General features: G+C 33.1%; 2 protein-coding genes across 2 annotated transcripts in view; one reads left to right on the top strand and one right to left on the bottom strand.

Moving 5' to 3' along the window:
• The window catches only part of Trpm (transient receptor potential cation channel, subfamily M), a 268,334-nt gene extending 265,672 nt beyond the window's left edge, over positions 1-2,662 (top strand). Inside the window, exons 32-33 of the mRNA XM_068764157.1 lie at positions 618-787; positions 2,422-2,662. Of these exons, the coding sequence (XP_068620258.1) occupies positions 618-787 (170 nt within the window). The 3' untranslated portion in view covers positions 2,422-2,662. The remainder of the gene's footprint in view (positions 1-617; positions 788-2,421) is intronic.
• Positions 2,663-6,926: 4,264 nt separating this feature from the next.
• Positions 6,927-12,693, bottom strand: LOC137921716 (uncharacterized). The gene is made up of 3 exons (XM_068764529.1): positions 12,310-12,693; positions 10,309-10,522; positions 6,927-7,105 (listed from the first exon to the last, which is right to left on the bottom strand). The coding sequence occupies exons 1-3, from the start codon at positions 12,691-12,693 to the stop codon at positions 6,927-6,929; spliced, it is 777 nt and encodes a 258-aa protein (XP_068620630.1).
• Positions 12,694-20,463: the final 7,770 nt, after the last annotated feature.

Genomic DNA, 20,463 nt, shown 5'->3' with positions numbered 1-20,463 from the left:
CGAGTGGTGAGCACGACTCGGTAAACGTGACTAGGTTAGGCCCCCTCACTAGGTAGACCAGGAAGTCGCTGGACGTGTTCAGCGCAAGATCAGTTCTTTTGGGGATCTTAGGGGAAGGCCCTGATCGTCATTTGCTGATACAATGATAATATTGATGGCGTTGAAGATGAGGGGAGGTCGTTAGTACGAGCCCCTCATCCCGTAATAGATAATTCGATGTAAAGAAAAACACTTGCTGGATGGTTAAACTTATAATATAATATCACAGAACAATAAATCTCAATCTGAGTTACAAGTATTTCCTTTGTTGAACAGCGGTTGAAGCGACACGTCCGCTCGGTAGCGCGGCGCGTCAGAGAGAGAGCGAGTTGTATCGAGTGTAAGAAGGGGCATGCCAAAAATAGATACGTTCACAGATAATAAATTTGGGTGCGTTCTAATGAACACCACAAAGATAATATTAATGAAAATAAAATTATCAAAGTAGATTTATCTAAACATTTTTGCATTATCTTTCTCTAGTGGTTGAAGAAAACTCTTTTAAAAATTTGCAGTGTAAACTAACAGACGTAATAATAAAGAAATTCTTCGCAATCTTAACTATAAACCAAATCTAGGCGAAACGAATGCATCTAGCGACATCTCGCTTTCTCACATGCTGAGCGAGAACCTCCCGCCTCGTCCGTCGATAGTGCTAGACTCCTCACAACTGCCGCGTCAGCGCTCCGCTGAGAAACCGCCACAGCCACAACCGCCAGGACCATCGAGACCGGAGACTATGTGCTAAGTAAGTAAACACACACACTCACACATACTTAACAAAAATACTTCGTTAACCTCCTGGCTACAGGGTTTTTATACATTTCACGTCAATCAATGTTTAAGACACTTAATCCACTTTTAAATAAAAAATATTTCATTCCTCTTTATTTATTTACCCATCTTACAATTAGTGTAATGGCGGACTTAATGCATTTAAGCATTCTCTACCAGTAGATCCAATCTGAGAACAATTCGTAAGATAATTGATAAATAATAACATTAGCCTAAGTGATTACTCGCAGAACCTAACTTAACCTTACTTTTGTGATATGGGTGAGACATACAAATCATCAAAGATTTATTACTTGCGTCGTAATTAATGTAAAACTTTATTCTTACTCTTTACATTAAAGGTTTTCTTTAATGTATACATTATACCATTAAATATTTACTATAGGCGAACTTAATGCTATTGGGCATTCCTGCCTTGTTTAGTATTGGTCTAAGTAAGAAATCGTGTTGTGGTTGTACTGTTCTATAAGGGTATACATTTGAATTATTCAATAGTTTATGAGTCTACCGAAGGATCTTGAAGTAACCTTTGGGTCTTATTAAAACATTTAAAAAATAACCTTAATTTTCCGAAACATATCGTGGTACATGGTCACTCAGCGTTCGATTCGGACTTGGATCGCAAACTGTCGTAGTCAAATCACTTCAGTATCGTTACATGAATCATTCGCTTTTTTATATTCAGCAATTCTATGTCGCCGAACTAAAGAATAATGGACTGCGAAACGTCCACTTGCTTAAGAATAATGCAAACAATAGACGCTATAATGATTCATTAAAAAGTTCCGACGCAGGCGAAAGTAAACTTTGACTTGAAGCAAATAAAATTCATTCTTCGGTTCAGACTATTACAGAACACAGTGCATAGAAAAAATGACCGCTGGAGACTTAAGGTTCTGGTCTGGAAACCTCGGATCAGTAATCGCAGTGTGAAACGCCCACAAGATGAACAGATAAGACGACCTGGTTAAATTCATCGGAAGATCCTGGATGCAGATTTGTATTGTTTCTGAAGATGTTAATGCTGTTAGCCCTAAGGCTTCATCGGTACTGAGTTCACGGTGCGGAAGGGTCCATGAACTAGATTTAAAAACTAGAAACTCAAGCTGGTGGGGCGCATACCAGTTGCACGGGGACGCTCGCACGTTGTTAAGGCTCTTCGCGGTAGAGCTTTGACGGGGTTTGTTGCTGAAGTGTGCTTGCGGGTTGGGACGGCAGCGTGGACCACAGGCGAGCCGAAGAGGGATCCGGATCCAACCACGGTCCGCCCACGCTGTTCGTGGTTAGAGAGCGGGTAGCCGCTCTCTAAAAACGGGTCCCAGGATGAAGACCGGGTGCCGTCGATACTATTGGAAAATTATGGGGAAGGTTAGGTTTATTCAGCAGAGATATCTTACTAGTGAATGGATGATGATGAAACGTTTTTTATTTACAGATCGACAATAAAACATTGATACTCGTTTTTATAAAATAAATATCAATCGCTTTATTTCGCTGATGACGTCTGTCGCTTAACAATATGTTAAAAATTAAAAATAAATTAACACAGTTTACTTAATAAAAAATTAAATAGAGTATTGTTTACAGATAATATTATAACAGAGAGAAGTCGAAGAAAGCAGCCGACAATCACATAAAATCCAGTGAGACTGCTCTACGGTTGCACCTTAGATATAATTTTAGTGAAATCATTAGAATTAATAATTATTTATAATAATACAGATAGAAACACCAAAAATGTACTGCTTCGTGTTCCCTGCCGGTCCAAATACATTTGTTAATAACTAGCAATTCAAAAATAATGTTATTTATTAATATCGACATTGACTTTCTTATATAAATAAAGAAAACAAATAAATAATAGCAGGGTGCTAACAGAATTAATTTTTATGTATCCACTCTTACAAATCTCGCTTTATTTATAAATATGGTTTCGAAAGCACAAAATCTTTTTTTTTATTTTTTTTTCATATTAGAAGTATTCCAGCGTTTTATCTAAAATATTAATGCAGTTTAATTTAATGACCATTGTAAAGCAATTTCTTTTAAAAATATATCACGGATTATTTTATTCGGGAAATTATAAAAAAAGATCCTAAAGTCTTCTACAAACTGCTTGACATGTGTAATAATTTTGCTGCCAATACATTGACAAGTCTGACATTGACACTAATGACAGATGAAATACAGATTAAATTCTTCACAAATGTGTGTAACTGCTTGCTTTGTTTCTATCGTTGATTAGAGGCTGGTAATAATTAGAATAAAAACTATACTTATATTACAACATTAAATATCAATAAAGTAAATTATACCTGGGTAATGAATTTATCATATTTATACATATATATATATGTATGTTTTTTTAATAAAAATATCAATTTTATTCTATGAATACGTGAGAATCTAATTCATTACGCATTTTTAAAGTGTATTAATAAATTATGTTACCATTTTAGAAATAAATGAATATTATTGACATATCAATGAAGTAATATTTTAAAACGCAATTTAAGAAATGATTTTGACCAATATTAAACAATTTTTAAGTTTATGGACTTTGTCACATAAACAATTAAAAATGAAATTTATTCTACCATGTTTATTAAATAATTTATTTACATATAAATTTATTTTAAAAAGTATAACTAAAAAATGTTTGGATTTTTTTAAAAGAAAAATATTCTTAAGTTATTAACAGAAATATACCTTTGTACCCATATGAACTCGTATATAAAATTATTTTAAAACATTTGAACCTCATCAAACGTGTCATCACAATGTGTTCAATGGTACCAAATATTTTGTGCAAGTTTTTCAGATTATAAATAATACAACACGTAGCTTTCATTTGTATATAATAGTAATCGATCAATAATGTAAACTTTTATTATCTGTCTTAGATTTTTTAACAAATCTATTTCCTATTAATTTACTAATTTTTGGTACGAATGCAATGTATTTGACCATATCGAGACGTTCCTTCATATCTTTGTCCATTTTATTTTAAAGCAATAATTAAACATTATCATAGATTAGTAGATATAATGAAATATTAAATAAATCATTAATGAATGTTTTAAAATATACACTTGTGTCTATAGAACTTGTTTTTTTACCGTGGACAGTCGCTTGAAAAGAATATGAAGTTCGATTATAATTGATGCTTTATTTAAGAAAGATGTCGATTTGTATAACATTTAAAAAAACAAATTGAAAGGTTCGTTATTGCGTGTGTGATATAAGCCTCTTAGCTGTTAGTTACTGTATTTAATATTATCAATACCCTTTTTAAATATAATTATCAAAAGTATTGGAGTACGTTTCATAAAATTGTCGTTAATATTTGACCTGAATTTGGTCAATAAATTATTTATTATAAGTGAAAAAGGCCATTAACAACAAATTAAGGATCGTAGTCAACTTATTCATACATTTAAAGTACATCAAATATTAGTTTAAATACATTATAATATTTTTATCAAATCCTGGTTGCTTATAAAATATTATGTTTAAAAAGTTCAGTTTAAAAAAAATGTAACCCAATTTTTGTTTATGTATCATAGATAATAATATATCCGGTAGCGACTACGATTTTCAAATTTAAGTATAGCATAAGCATTAATGTCACGTAAACGAAATTTAATTGTAAATAAATAAATAATAATTTCGTAGCGTTGTTTTGTACCAAAAGTATTTATAAGATCCAATGCTAGAGTTCGCTTCGATCTCTTTTATGCATAAATTACATTATTTTATCAAGACAAGAGAAATGTAAAAATTAAATGGTGCAATAGAGTTATGAAAACTCATTTATAATTTTCATTGTAAAACCAACCAACGTTACTAATGAATAAAAAGAATTTATCGTAATTTTTTAATTTTAAAAAGTTAATGTTATAAAAAAACCATAATTTATATTGTACACATTACGGAATTTTTTATTAAAAAATCGAAAATACATTTTAAAATAAGAATGTTATGATAAAATAATGTATATCTCACAAGCACAACTATAATAATTTACTTAAAACTTATAGCTCTTGCTTATTTCGAGTATTATATGGTTTATCCTTATTGGGATATTTTATAGCTTTTACCAATCTTCCTGGGTGAATGTCCCCATTTCGTCTGTGTTATTTAAAAACAATATGTACAATAATACAATAAATGTATTTGTGATATTACGAATTATTTTATTTAAAAACATTCCACCACTCCTAATACACCTACTTCAAAAAAAAATTAAAATATATGCTATTTAAACTACTAATACTTAATGTCAATTAGTAAAATATGTATTACCAGTAATGCCGTCATTGAAACATGGTCTCTCATTTCGTTGGCAATCTGACATTCGCTCAACGACCTATGACTAGAGCTATGCACGGGATTACTCTTCGGATACAGGAATAAGATCTGTAGACGAAATTAACTGAGATACCGCTTCCGATAGATAAGTTTAAGTGGTATGTGGCAAAAAATATGACCGCAAAAAATTTATACCACGGATAGGCAGCGTCAGGTGTTTAGCTAGAAGGTGCTGGAAAGACAGAGATTCTGGACGCATGATAACCGAAGGTATTACATATTAATTGGAGAGACCAATAGCCATCAGTGCTGAAATAATGATGATGAAACAGTTTAGGTTTCTGTCTAAATTATAAAATTAATAACACATTTTTAAACACATTTTACGGTTTTAATAAATTTTAACCTGCGGGACTTTGTCTATTACTATTATAACTATTTATATGTTTCTATAACAGATTTTAGTAAAATTTTAAAACTTTTTAATACCGATATAAGCACACGAGTTCATAAAAATATTTTTTAATATATGTATTCTGCAACACCAGTCACTAGCATCGAAATCTATTTGGAAGACTGTCCTGTTTTGCCGCCTTTTTCTACTTCGAATCAGTAGTATTACCTTTTGAGGATAGATTGAATAAGAAACGGATGTTTGGGATATATTTTTAATAATAAATAAACTATGTATAAAAAGAAAATAAGTTTTGGTATACTCTGTGAAATTTTAAACTACATTATTCAAGATTCGAACTTCAAGCTCCTCTACTGACATCATGATATTTAATAATAATATTCGCATTTGGGATAAACAAATGATTGTAATATTAATTCAATGCAAAACAAATAATTGTAATATTAATTTAATAAATGGAAATTATAATGATGCTACTAACTTAAAATATGCTCGAGCATCATAATTCATCTATACGTTTTGGCAAGTTTTCCGTTATATTTTTTATACTCGTATGTACACTTTGCAATGGGCGTCACATAGTATTTTAACATTTCCACAATGACCCTTATTGATGTCTTCATAAAGATCAAAGTTCGAGCTAGGTTTTAGATAAACACATAGACGTTGCCTTGCAAAGAGAAATTAAATCCCAAGCCTCACACCATCACCACCTACACTCACAAATTTAAATATAAACAACATTTGATATACCTTTTAAATTCCAACTGAGACCTTAAGATTCTGGAGTGGAGATCAATGTACGGCAAGCGCAGTCTAGAAAGTCTCCCATGAGGTGGACAAAAGACCTAAGTTCGAGGGAAGATGGATGCAACCTTTTTCGTAACGGTCTTATTAGAAATCTATGTCCAGCAGCGGAAATCCTACCCAATGAAATGATGATGACAATTCAAGCTACAGAGTCTTAAGTTATTAACGAAACTCATTCGTAATCACTTTTTAACAAATAATACCGCAAAAATCCCTCTAATGTTTTCCCTGTGTGCGGTGTGTGATATTTAGATAAAGATCGACGTCGACTCAAATAAATCACTCCGTTTTGACAATTTCATTAGCGTACCTTCAGAATTCATACCTACTGCATTATTCGTCGAAATTCATTTGGGATTAAAACTTAAATTCCGAAACTTGAGTTACCTCTCTCTTCTAAACAATGCAACACTTACAATAGCAGCATCCCCATATTGCAAAAGTTGCTGGGAAGTTCCTTCTAGATAATAAATTATCCAGTAACTTCCTCAGTAATAATCTCAGTGATCCACCGAGTTCTTGATACACTTGTTCCGATAGTTACCATTCCAGTCGATTAAATCTTGGAATCCATCGAAGATATGACGACTTGTTTAAAAGGATCTGTAGTTGTTATCACTGAAGATGAGTTCAAACCGTTCATTTGGGCTTGATACAGTACGTCGTTGATTAGTTTCTCTGCCATGATTCTCATATTAGGCGGGAGAGTCCTTAACTTTGCTGCCACGTTGATACCTAAGAAAATATTAAACATTCCTTTAGTATTATTCTATAAAATTAATAATAAGCATTGATTACATAAGTAATTAAAAAAAAAACCAGCGGATTGGCAGTTTGAAATGGTAATGAGCAAGCCACATAGCGTGCAGAACAGATGGCCACTAGGACTTCCACCTTCTGAGTAGAAACCACAGACTGACAGGGGCAGCGTAGCACGTCCAACTATAAGGTGGAACAGACGACCTTATAAGGTGTTCGGAAGGTTGGTATATGACGAAACTAAATGTAACGGTATTTTGCAATACCCACTTTCAAAAAAGTAAAAATGATTAACAAGCATAAGTGAAAAGGTGTGTAATATGCATTGATTTCATCCCAGAACTTTTAATGATAAAATTCTAATAATACCTTTCTTGTCTAATAACAATTTTTACTTCATATTGTACTTTTTACCGTGTAAATACTAAGGCGGTCTCTGTACCGGACTAAACTAACTCTGTATTTAGCGGAAATTTTCGCCACAACTAAACACACGAAACTGCTCCAAAAACTGAACAGACATAAAATCACTAAACCTTGTGTGCCACTATGCCTTGTATTAAAAAGTTAAAACACGATGTTTTAATTAAAAAGGATTTCTTTACGTCACTATAAGAATATTTCTGCTGTTATTGAAAGAAGTCGTAAAAGTTTATAAAATAGCTTGGCACCTTTATTATTGCATTTTCTCATATTTATTGAATCGTCTCCCGTGTGCTATAAAAGATATAATTAATGATTTTATGCATCGTTAGAGTGTAATAAAGCCAACTGGAGTGCAGATTAATTGTAAAATTTAATTTTATATTTTACTAGATATATTCTTGAACACGAAAAGATATTTCATTTTTACGAGGCTGTGTTCATCGGAAATTACGGTCGGCTTATGAATTCAGATTCAATCACCGGCCCCTTGAATTGAATCAGTTATGAAAATTATTATCATGGTTTAGAAATCTTCAATTTAAATTTAGAATCTTCTATACGAGATCTATATCTCCGATCTATAATGATTAATGATTCTTTTTGAAAAACCAAATCGTGATGAACCATATGATAAATGTACATTATCATATGTTTATTAGTTTTGTTTCTAACAAGCACACAAAGTGCGTACTAATCCGAAATAAGAGCCATTCTTTTTACGGTTGTCTATTTTTTTTATGATTCTAATTTGTGCAACAAGGGTCTTTTGATTACAATATTTTTTTTCGCGTTTATTAAGCGCAGACAGTTGGGAGAGGGATTGCCGACTCTTGTTTTGGTTAATTTTATTTTCGACAAGCACATAGTGTACGCCTTATGTAAGCTTCGTAGTTTAATTTCACGGTAAAAATATAATTAGTTAAAGTATATCATTATAATGACGTTAAATTTGGATTCTTCTTTCTATCGAATTGGGCTTCTTTATCATTATCATGACATACAGAAATAATCATTATAAATGATCAAAAATAATTAATAATATTAAAATTTAGAGTAAATAACAATAGTAGAGTTATTTAAATTAAAAGTGTATTATATATACATTTAGCTAGTATCATGAATTACTAGTGTGATAGTGAATTAAGTAAAAAAGAACAATAACAAAGTGACTTCCCTTTGATAGAGACAAAAAGTGAAATTAATGTAATAGATTGTAATAGAAAAAAAAGTGAAATGGATACGTTCTTGCCTTGTAATGAAATAAGTTAAATCAAAATTACTTATAAGCTAGATTGTAATTTATGTGGGATATTTAATAGAAAGTAGAGACCCCATAAAAAAAAAAATAAAAATTGATTCCTCATTATAAATTATTAAAGCGGTTAAATAAAATGTATAAACTATGTGTAAAGACGTCAATAAAACCATTTCAGATGCTTATAAATGTGATATCATCATCATGTTTACCGCAGGTTTTCTGCTGATGCGAAGCCGTCAACATCTAATGTCCTCGGAAACCTTTAACAAAGTCGTCAATCCATCTAGTACGTGGACGTCCAACGCTATGCTTACCGGTCCGTGGTACTCCAGACCTTCCAGACCCCAGCGGCTAAACGTTCTGTGCGCTAGCTTGCCAACTGACACTTGAATTGGCCAATCCGATTCGCTATATCCGTAACTTTCGTTTATCTGCGGATAGTCTCATTTCTGATTCGATCTCGTTGAGAAATACCGAGCATTGCCCTCTCCATGGCTCGTTAGGCAACTTAATTTGATTCCAGTTTCTATCAAATTACGTTCTTCTTGAATTCTTTTTTTGAACTACATGAGTGAAAATAACGTGTAAAATATGCCAGTCATGTTATTTATTTATTCAGTACTATTTATTGTACACGTTGAAAAAGATTCACCTATGCGTATCTACATGCATAATAATTAGAAAAAAAAATTGCAATACAAAAATAGAAAAGCCGATAGACGCCCACTGCAAAGCATATGCCTCCTAAAAAGATCGCCAAGATGACGGATCTTGAGCTGCCCGTATTCAGCGACTTCTCGCAACCTTAATTATGACGTTGGTCCACCTAGAGCAGTGATTCCCAAAGTGGTCTATATCGAACCCTAGGGGTCTATGACAACTTGTAAGGGGTCTACGTCATCGAAAAAAAATTTGGAGGTCCATGAAATGAAAATGGAGGTCCACGATAGTGAATATACATACACTGATAGTACATATTTACTTACATCATACTATCTTATAATATCAAAACATTTACATTATTTATAAAAGTACATATGAAGTAAAAAAAATATTATACATGTTCATAAAATTGTATAAGTTGTAGAATGTTGATATTCGCTTTGTGGTCGCAATACATTTTGAACATATATTAAACTTCACTACAGTTAGAAATTTACAGGACATCAATATCAGGTAAGTAAGGGGGTCTACCCAACACGGAAAAACATAGCAAGGGGTCTACGACACAAAAAAGTTTGGGGAACTCTGACCTAAAGAGAGGTCTATCCAAGAAGGGCTTATCACTCTAGCACATTTACAGACAACCATACTATGGAATAGCTTTTCCATCGTATGATTGAGACCGATGTTGCTGTAACAGCCTTGCACAGTTACCAGTATACTTCATTCCAAATGTAGGTACTATGGAAATAGAGAAAAACAAGTAGCGAGTAGTCGGCATACATACAAACATACAAATGTTTACTTATATATTGACAAGAAAAATGGTTACCAATGGCGTCGTATTCATCCTCTATCTCAGTGCAGTGCCTCTTGCCGTTCTTGCTCTGGTCATCGTCGAAGGAGTATCCCTTAGTCACGGAAGCGCTGTCGGGGACATCGTCTATGTTGGTAGCCACGTTGTACGCTATCGGATAACTTTCCAGCGACTGATCGAACGGAGCAACATCGTCTTCACCGTTTTCGTTGATGTCGTCTTGTGAATCCTACAAATAAGGATTAATTAATAACATGATTGTCGGTGTTTATATAATAATAAATCGTTTTTTAACTTTTTAAATTGATTTTATTATCCTTTCTCATTTTGCAGCGTAAGACGTCCGTACACAAGGCGGGCAGAGGCCCCGTTAAGGTCATCACAAGACTGTATGCAGACCTGGTGCTTTCTGCCTATCCTAATGGGAACCTCGGGGGAGAGGAGGGCTACGTCTAAGTCGTGCGGATAAATTAAAAAGCGAAATATTTAAGCTAATAGATCTGTAAAGAGATCGCAAAATTCTCAGATGCTTTTTTCTAATTAATACACTAGTAGAGTCATTAATTCCCAAGCTTCATTCTAATTCAATCTACTCGGCGAAAGAAATTTTCCTTCCATATTTGAAAACTAAAATTATAATCCATAAACGCAAAGAAGAAAAAGTGGAGGAGAAAAAATATCTATGGTTAACTTTTGAACTTCGACGGTACAGAGGTCATTAATTATAACAGTTCATTTTTCACGTCAGAAAATTTTCCGATAACGCTATAGGAAATATGGCTTCTTGCTACAAAGACGCAATATATAACATAAATTGTCTAATTATTCTTCACTCTTTGCAAAGTTATAAAATATAACAAACTATCCTCATTGTTTAAAAATTAACTTTGATTATTTTACTTTATTAGCAGATAACTGTGATAATTAGTTTCCTATAAGAACACCATATAACGTATGTTTTTCGATCCTGTAAGTTCTTATAAACATATATAACTTACAGTATATGTATTTATTTTCCCTTTGCGGATCAGATTTCGTAAAATTTATTTATAGCTGACCACTACTCGGCTATAGAAAAATTCCTGTCAAATTTGGTTCCAGAGATGTCGTGATAAGGCGGTATATAGGTGAGAATCTCTTATGATATATACATGGTGATTTGTTATTGGTGTAAAAACTCTTAATTGCTGTCAAATATCCAATAATAAATGCTTTTAGAAATAATAGTTATTTAAAAACGTTTTCAAAATTCGAATTAATTCGTGTTAAAATGATTCGTTGCTTATTATCTGTCTCGGAAGACTTTGTAATGCTATAAGTAATAAAGCCAGCCGCTATCTGATATAAAAATAAATTGATATATCATATTTCAGAGTGACTACTTTATACGGCGTGATTGGAAATAGGTGTAAAAGCTTTATAGCTTTTCGCTGATAAATGAGATGTTTTTTTTTTACTATCTGTCTTTGCAGACATAGCTTTGCCTAAAATTATTGGCCTGTCACATTCCAAAAGAAAAAAAAATATTTAAAAAAATATTAGTGTTTTAAAGGATCTATCATCTCAATATATACTTTGGTTTTGCATTTTTTAAAACGAATATTTATTTAATAATATTAAATCTATATAATTGAATAAAATATAGTCTATGATTAAAAAAATAATATTAAGTAATGTACCTAGAATCTATTATAATGATATAAAACAATCGGAAAGCGTATCTGACACAAACCTTAATAAGTTTCATTCTTGTGATATATGTAAATAAAAATATATCAGATATAATCAATATTACAATAAATTATAAATAATGTGACAAGATTACGCCAAACATTAATATTATGTTTTGATGTAAAATTAATTCAGGTGGACTAGATATATCGTATAGCTTCTATTAACTGTTATATTTATAAATATTTATGATAAATGCTTTGTATTATTAAACACGTTCATAATAAAAATCAGATATAGTCAGTATATATAATGTATATCTTTATTTCATGTCTGCGTTATTACCTCTATTGAATTGTCCGGCGAATGAGATTTCGTGGTAAAGCCGCCCGCGTCGCTGCCGAACACGAACGAGAACAGTTCGTAGTACCAGAGATGCGGTACATAAACCTCGTCCGGTTTCGTGGCTTCGCGTCTGCTATCCCGTACCCTCTTGTATTCCCTCCGGACGCATGCTCTCAAGCTCTCTATCTTACGCAAGACATGCACTCTCGTCGCGCTCGGATCGTACTCTTGCACCAGCTCCGTCAGCCTAGATATCGCCTCGTGTCTTTTTTGCTTATGTTTATACGCCACACAGTTCCGATCCCACAAGCACGGCAACTCTCTATACAGTAATATGAATTTTTTAAGTAATTTGCGCGGAAAAATAACGCAATTATCTGCCATGTTGAACACGTTCGACAAGCGGCGCGGCGCGCAGGTCACTGAACGTGTTCGGCCGGCTCGCGGGCGAGCTCTTCCCCTCGCGTCCCCTTCTTCCGCGCAGCTCACCGCCCTTATGTCTGGACCGGACAACGCGCTCCTGCGATATATTTCTGCTAGGAAGTCCAGCTGTTTAACAAAAATTTGCATGAATTCACACCTAAACACGCCGGGGCCCATGGCGTATAAATTCAAGGGGACGTAGTAATATTACGTCATAAATAATAGTCGTAAAATATGATAATATGTTACATGTAAAACTAATAGAATTTAACTTATGCGCAGCTGATTTTTTAATATCAATTTAAGTATATTTGATTACTTATAATTTTAGGATTATTATTTTTTAATTTTAGAAGCTCTTATAAATAAAATAATTAAAATAGACATTTTAACACCGTTATTCACATTTCAATTATTATGTACAAAAAAAAAAAAATAATTTCGTAATTTTTTAAATATTAAATATTTTAAGTATAATGAAAAACGATATTTTGGAGAAAGATCTCGTTCCACCTTTACACAGATAAAATAATTACACCAAAACAGTAGTTAGTAAGTAGTTATCTAATCTCAATAGATACAAGATTTGGTTGCGAGAATATAATGCACGTACTTGCACGAAAAAAGAACAAATATATGTGCTTATTTAAAAAAGTTAAACTCTACCACGGATTATAAGTCCCTACCTACTGTTGTCTTTTTCTCTCATATGACGAAAAACATATATTTGAAAAGCTAAAAATGTCTGATGGCCGGGTGGCGTCGACTCCTAGCGAACGGGTACATTATTGTGGTGCTATCTCCACGATACTCGAAACTTCTACAGCATATTTCCAATGTGTCAAAGTGTTTCCGTAATGACGCATTATATCTTCGATTCTTTGCCATAAAGCAACACTAAACATCTAGGACATGGATGCACAGACCGCGGCCCGCCGGTCGAATACTGGTGGCCCGCCGACAGCAAAAATAACACTCTCGTACATTCGAAAAATATTGAATTCTATTTCAGAATAAAACCAAAAAAATTTAATTACCTATACTTCTGGCGGCCGGCCCGCCATCAGTTCGTGATTTGCCCGAGTGGCCCCTAGTCTAAATAAGTCTGTGCAACCATGATCTAGGATCTCAAAAGGTGAGTCATTCTTGCAAATAAGTATCATATTTTTCCAAACAAAGCTCATAGATTCGTCAAAACTGAAGGCATGGTTGAAGTTTTTGATAAAAACGAGATCTCCTGAGGGTTGATTTTTAATTTCATGACGCGGTACATGGAACTGAATCTTTTGCAGATTTTAATGTATCTAATTTCTACACTTTAATTCATCTATTTCAAATTTCTACACCCTAGTTCACAAATTAAGCGCCTGTTTATTGAATAACTGTCGACCCACGACCATAAGTTCTTAAGCACTTTCCACTTCAGGCTTTATCTGTGCTTATATTAGTCATAATAATGTTTATACGCATACACTTTTCATTATAAGATCCCAAAAGGTAGACATTATTGCCATAATAAACGTAAAAGTAGATTAGGTAGAGATTCTCTATTGTGTGACGAAATTGACAAAAATTCTTGTCGCGACATAATGCTGCCGCTAATATTTGTGGAGGTAAAATATATTTAGGAAATAAACTGTTATCCCAATAGCAATAACAATTTAGCCGAGTTAGATAAAAAAAAAAACTAGTATCTTATTGATCTCCTCTTCTATTGAAATCGATCAACTTTAAATAAAACTAAATCTAAGATGTACTACTACATTTCTTATCTACTATATTTATGGAGAAATCTTTCACTGTTATCGCTGTCAGGTTATAGAAAGAATTACTGCTGCTGTCAGCATTTAAAAAGATGATAAATAAGCACTTCCTTGGCTTCTAAAATAGGATATTTTGTAGAATTTTTTATTTACGTAATGACTTTTCTACGTAAAATATATTTAAATATATATATGTAAATAAGTGTGTGTACATATGTATATATCAGTATGTTTGTATATATGTATATGATTATATTAATATTGTAGTAGTATTTGCATGTACTTACACCCTAAGCTACCCTCTCCTCCATGTTTCTCATCTCCGTCCAAAGGTTGACTGGTAGAGATCGCCTCGGGCGATAAGACCGCTTCTTGTACCTCTCAATATATATATATATATATATTTTAGTTATTATCTATGTTATTTTGTTACATTTCCTTTTTACATTTTCATAAAATTTTCATTACTTAGTTGTTAAATTAATTCATACCCAAATATTTTCTTACATTTAATATAACCTCATAGTCGCTAAACGATCCACCGAGAAGGCTATGCTCGGGATTTCCCTATTAAATCAAATCTAGAATGAGTAGATTCATAGACAAAAAAAGATCAAAAAATTGGCAAGGTTAAGTGGCAGTTGGCAAGCACAAAGCCCATTGAATAAATGACTGCTGGAGCCTTAAGGTTTTGAAGTGGAAACCGCGGACTAGCATGCGCAGCGAAAGGCGACCACCTGGAAATTAAAGAACGAGGTCCTGCAATAGACGTCTCTCATTAAAATGATAATGAATATAATCTTCATCTAAGTCTTTAACTATTCACTGCTTATATAACCTATAAGTAATAAATTCATCAAAGAAGATGAAAATCAATGACACATAAGAGAAAATGAATCCTAGAATGTGTTGGTAAATGCAAAATTCAAGAACAGCTCGATTAATATAGATTTTTTTTTCCAAAGTTCGTTAAACTCTAAGAAGTTTTTAATGCAGAGAAAAAAAAGCGAAGAAGTTTTACCTATTTTAGTAATCCCAACACTTCTTTTCCAATCCATAGAGTACATTAAAACACCTTTCCCTAGCTGTCAAACAAGGCCAAGCAAAAGCGGCGTATTAGAAAGTAATCAAATATCTTGAACGGATAAAATACTTTTTGCATTACAATGAAAATGTAATTACATTGTTACTTAAAATGTAACTACGTTGTGTACGAAATAAAGCGGTCGCTCTGAAATATATTTTTATATAATATTCTTAGATTACGACAGTCCAATAACTATAGCAATACGAAATCGGCAGGGATTATGATAAAAATTGTTTTAAGGTAAATAGTAAATGTAATATTCCAACTAGCTAATGTCTGACCTAGATTATGCGAGTACGTTAAAAGTTACATTATGAAACTTTTACATTGTAGAGAACTTAACTTTAATAACGTCGTCTCGCTTTATGTTTCTTAATTATATATTAGGGGAAAATTATCAGAAATGAGATTTTCTTTAGTGAAGCCGTTTGAAGTATTTTATGCAGTCTTTTTGTGTATGTGCTAATGTCGTTTTTCGGTCAAATGTGCGCAATTATTTTCCAAATTTTTATTTCATTACAGTTGCAAAACTAACAGCAAACAGCTGGTCTTAGGGATCACTTTTTCAATTTTTATTTTACATTCTCTTTCGTCCTCCATATTATTTTTTATTAATTCCTTTTATGCTTCACATGCATATCTTCTTCGCTTGCATATCTTTTTTCTCGCATCTCCTTCCTTCCATCACCTATATTCCTCGTTTACAGTTTTTTACATTAATTATCACAATTTTTTTATATCCCAGAAACTTATTTTTATTTACATTTCTATTATTATTTTACTATTTGGTATTACGTTACTTCTTTTATGCTAAAACTTTACACTTAATACATTATTTTAATTTATTTTCTTGACTTTTGCAAGTCTTACCCTGAGTCTGATTTCCTTTTGTAGCAGTTTACATCATTTTTTTGCTGAATAGAGTTCCTTTTTTGGAGTAATTAGAATAATTATGAATAATGCTTATACGTAAAATGTAACTACACAGCTTACTATTGTTGGTCAATAATTAATTATTATTAAATACTCACTTTGATACTAGGATATTAATTGCACAGTTACGTGCTATGACTAGCTAATAAACTCATGTTTATACGCGTGCTTATATTCGCCAACAAACTATAGTTTCGTACGTGCAAATTGTAAATAAAAGAAAGAAGTAATGGTATTTATCTGATCCTCGGAGAAAAAGTGACGTACCTTGAGACAAATAAATTCGAAAGATATATGGTATATTTCAACCTGCACTGAACTTACAGAAAATTACTGACTCTCTCTGATCGGGGATTAACTTCTTATTAAATAGTTTTAAATTTAAAAATTCTCTTTTCTACATAGGATAGATTAAAACACTTAACAACAAATATAGTCTAAGTAATTTTTTTTTTAAATTTAATTTAAAAACACTTATTTGACTTTTATTGTTTTTGACATAGTTTTAGACAATGAAATAACCCGAAAGCGTGGACACATCATTTCCAAGGTGTTATACCTCTACAAGTATTATTCACAGAAAAAATATTACGAGAAAAAAAAACAATTACAATCTCGTCTTTGTATCTCCCCTTGCGTCGTTTTCCTCGATGTCGATCATCGATACCACATTCAGCAATCAATTTGTATCTTCAATCAAGTGTCATCATGGACCATACAGACGGATGCGGTCAGAGCAACGCGCCGGGCTATTGCTTTAAGGCCATGTCCTATCCAGTTAACCACAGAACTAACTTCTATTTGTACATATTTCTGTATTTGTTATATTAAACTACACGTACTCTACCGATTCATTTCAGTTCCAATTACGTAGATAGAAATATTTAGATCGTCCTAACAATACAGTGATCTATATCTAACTAAAAGTGAAAGGCCAAATGTGTTGCTAAACTGTAAACTAGGGAACGGCTCGACTAATTCGCATAGTTTTTTTTATCGTGTTTTTGTTAGCCAAAGATACAAAGAAGCTTCCTATAGCTATGAAATATGGAGAAGCAATATGAAGAACACTTTACTTCTAATAAATTAAAACACCTATTCCTAGCTGTCAAATGTCAAATCGCCAGTTTGACCATTTCACTAACCAGAACGACTATTTTCAAACTTACCGCGACCTTGACTAGTTTGGGTACCTGTCGTCGATCTATCTAGTGGGGGCCTAACCACGCCACTTCTACCGGCTGGTGGTCGCCAGTTAAGAATCTTTCGTGCCCCGCCCTGCCATGCCTTTTCAGATAAACATTAATTCGATCAACGTCGCATCTAATGAATGTATTTGAACTGAAATTGAAAATCGATTGAACGCTGTCGCCATTTTTAGTGAATTTTGTTACTTAAATTTATATTAACCTTGGAATGATCTTATTGTTGCGAAATTAACCTCGTTATATATTTGGAGACATTAAAAGGCAAGGTATCGACATAGTTACCGTTCGCTTCTGCGGTTTACGTAATTTTATCGTTATTACATTAACTGTGGTAATAACCCTTTCATTACCAGCGCCATAGTTAGCCGGCGTGTACTGGACGACCCGTGTGTACCAGATCTGGAGTTAGTTGGCATAATTAATATACCAGTGATATATTTAAATATGTAATACAAATGAGAAAATTTGAACATCAACTTACCGCTATGCAATGTGCACACTTTGCGACGCACATGCCCGGTTCAGTAGCGTCACTCCGGCGGAACGGAATGCGGTAAGGAAAGGGTTAATTTCGCTGATTACGATGTCCTTATGATTTTTCAACTGCGTTTTTTTTAAAATAATACTCGTATAATATTATCATAAAAGTTATTCAAAGCTCTTTCAATAATATAGCATTGTAAATTAAAAATATAATAAAATCGCATAATTGCTAAAAATTACATGCGCGTGAGTTGTTGGTGATTATAAATCACGACGCACTGACGTACAAGACAATTTCTTAGCATTCCATGAATACGTACTGGTACAAAATCGATCGCTCTGTAGCACTCTTACTAATTCCCGGACCAGGGCCCCCGAATCAAAATTTAAATATATCAATATCAATACCGTTTTGAAAGTTCATTCTAGAAATAAGCTGATTGGCTCTTGACAGGCTTTAATACTTCAGCAGGTTGTATAGATTTCGATGTTATATCTCTCGATCCTGCCACCACCGCATTGATTATGAATTTATTGTTTTTTACTTGTTTACCTTAATTATGTAGTCTTTATCTATTTTTGTTTCTTATGGAATAATGCATAACTATTATTATAAACTACGCGTTTTAATATTTTTAAGAACATCGTTGCACAGACTTGTTAAGACTAGGGGCCACTCGGGCAAATCATGAACTGATGGCGGGCCGGCCGCCAGAAGTATAGGTAATTAAATTTTTTTGGTTTTATTCTGAAATAGAATTCAATGTCTTTCGAATGTACGAGAGTATTTTTTTTTGCTGTCGGCGGGCCACCAGTATTCGACCAGCGGGCCGCGGTCTGTGCATCCATGCTTTAAAATAGGAACTCTGGTCCAGACGACGCCATTGCTACATTATCAGAGTTTATATATAGTTACCACCATAAGTGTCCATTCAGGACCTGCTTACAAGTTAGAAAAAGACTTACTGGTCTTTTCATTTCTGGCACTTCTTTCATAAAATAGATGGGTCTTTTGTATAAAAATGTCTTTATAACCTCTGAAACTTTTTAGTCAAACATAAGAAGTTTCTCTGAAACTAAGTTCGATTATTGTTGGTAAAGCTGACATCGCACCCTTTAAAAACACCATAGAAACTTTTTTCAAATTAGATGTTATTCGTAACGACATAAAATTTTATTACGAAATTCCATCGAAATTCGTCTTCGATTAGTAATTACAAAACTGAGAGATCTATTTATAAATTCAAAATCATTCCTTTTCGACTATGAAAAATATACCGTTATCCTCCTGTCGAAAATTTTCGTTTTGTTGTTTACTGATCGGTTCGTTTTCCCAGAAGTCGTCGTTGTACCTGTTTATATCTACATAGAAATAAAACCGATCAAATATCGAATCAAGAATAATGAGATCAGTAAACCAGCATAAATAATCGTCATAACGTAGTGGCTAGTTGTGGCATTGAGCAGTCCACATAGCGCACAGAACAGGTATCCACTAGGATCTTAAGGTTTTGGTGGAAACTGCAGACCGGCATATGCAGCGCATGAACTACACTCACTAGTTCGTCAGATGACCGCTGGGGAAACGCTGGACATAGGCCGCTTCCAACTGGTCTTAATAATAAAATACATGGGTAAGGCCAATATTAAACAATGACTGTACTAGATGCACAGTGCCCTGGAAACGTTAACTAAAATGAAAATAGATACGGAAAGCATCGCCTTAATGATGGGCGACGACAACCTTCGCCCATCATTTCTGTCGTTTGCTCGCAGGGTGGTAAGCAATGCAATAAAAAAGAACAAAACGAAATAGGAAAACTTGAACCAAAATAAATAATATGCTCATGTAAAAGAACTTATTAAATAATAATAGAATGTAAGACAAGACTCTAATGTATTAAAAAGTCTTATCTAAACCAACCTGTGATATTAAAAGATAATAGAAAATGTAAGAATAAAATAAAGATTAGAAATAAAATTGTACCTAGCCACCTAAGAGTAAAAAAGATGAGGCAAGGAAGGCGATGAAAGCAAGAAGGAATGAAAGAACAAAAAAATATTACAAGATATTGTAAAGGATAAAAGGAAAGAATAAAAGAAATTGAGAAGAATGAAAATGAGTGTAGAATAAAGATAAAACCCTGAAAAAATTATTTGTAAATAAAGTCCCTGTCCCAAACAAAATAGAGGTACGAGAGGCTCCCAGTAGCGGGGGCCAATAAAAAAAATGACTGTCCTATCACTGAAATGTTAA

The sequence above is a fragment of the Battus philenor genome, unplaced genomic scaffold (assembly GCF_028537555.1).
Source record: "Battus philenor isolate CCGP_79_NKW_IND1 unplaced genomic scaffold, ilBatPhil1.0.hap1 SCAF_19, whole genome shotgun sequence".
NCBI classification, from domain to species: Eukaryota; Metazoa; Arthropoda; class Insecta; order Lepidoptera; family Papilionidae; genus Battus; species Battus philenor.
Note: the sequence above shows the minus strand (reverse complement) of the source record. Positions and strands in the feature narration are given on the sequence as shown.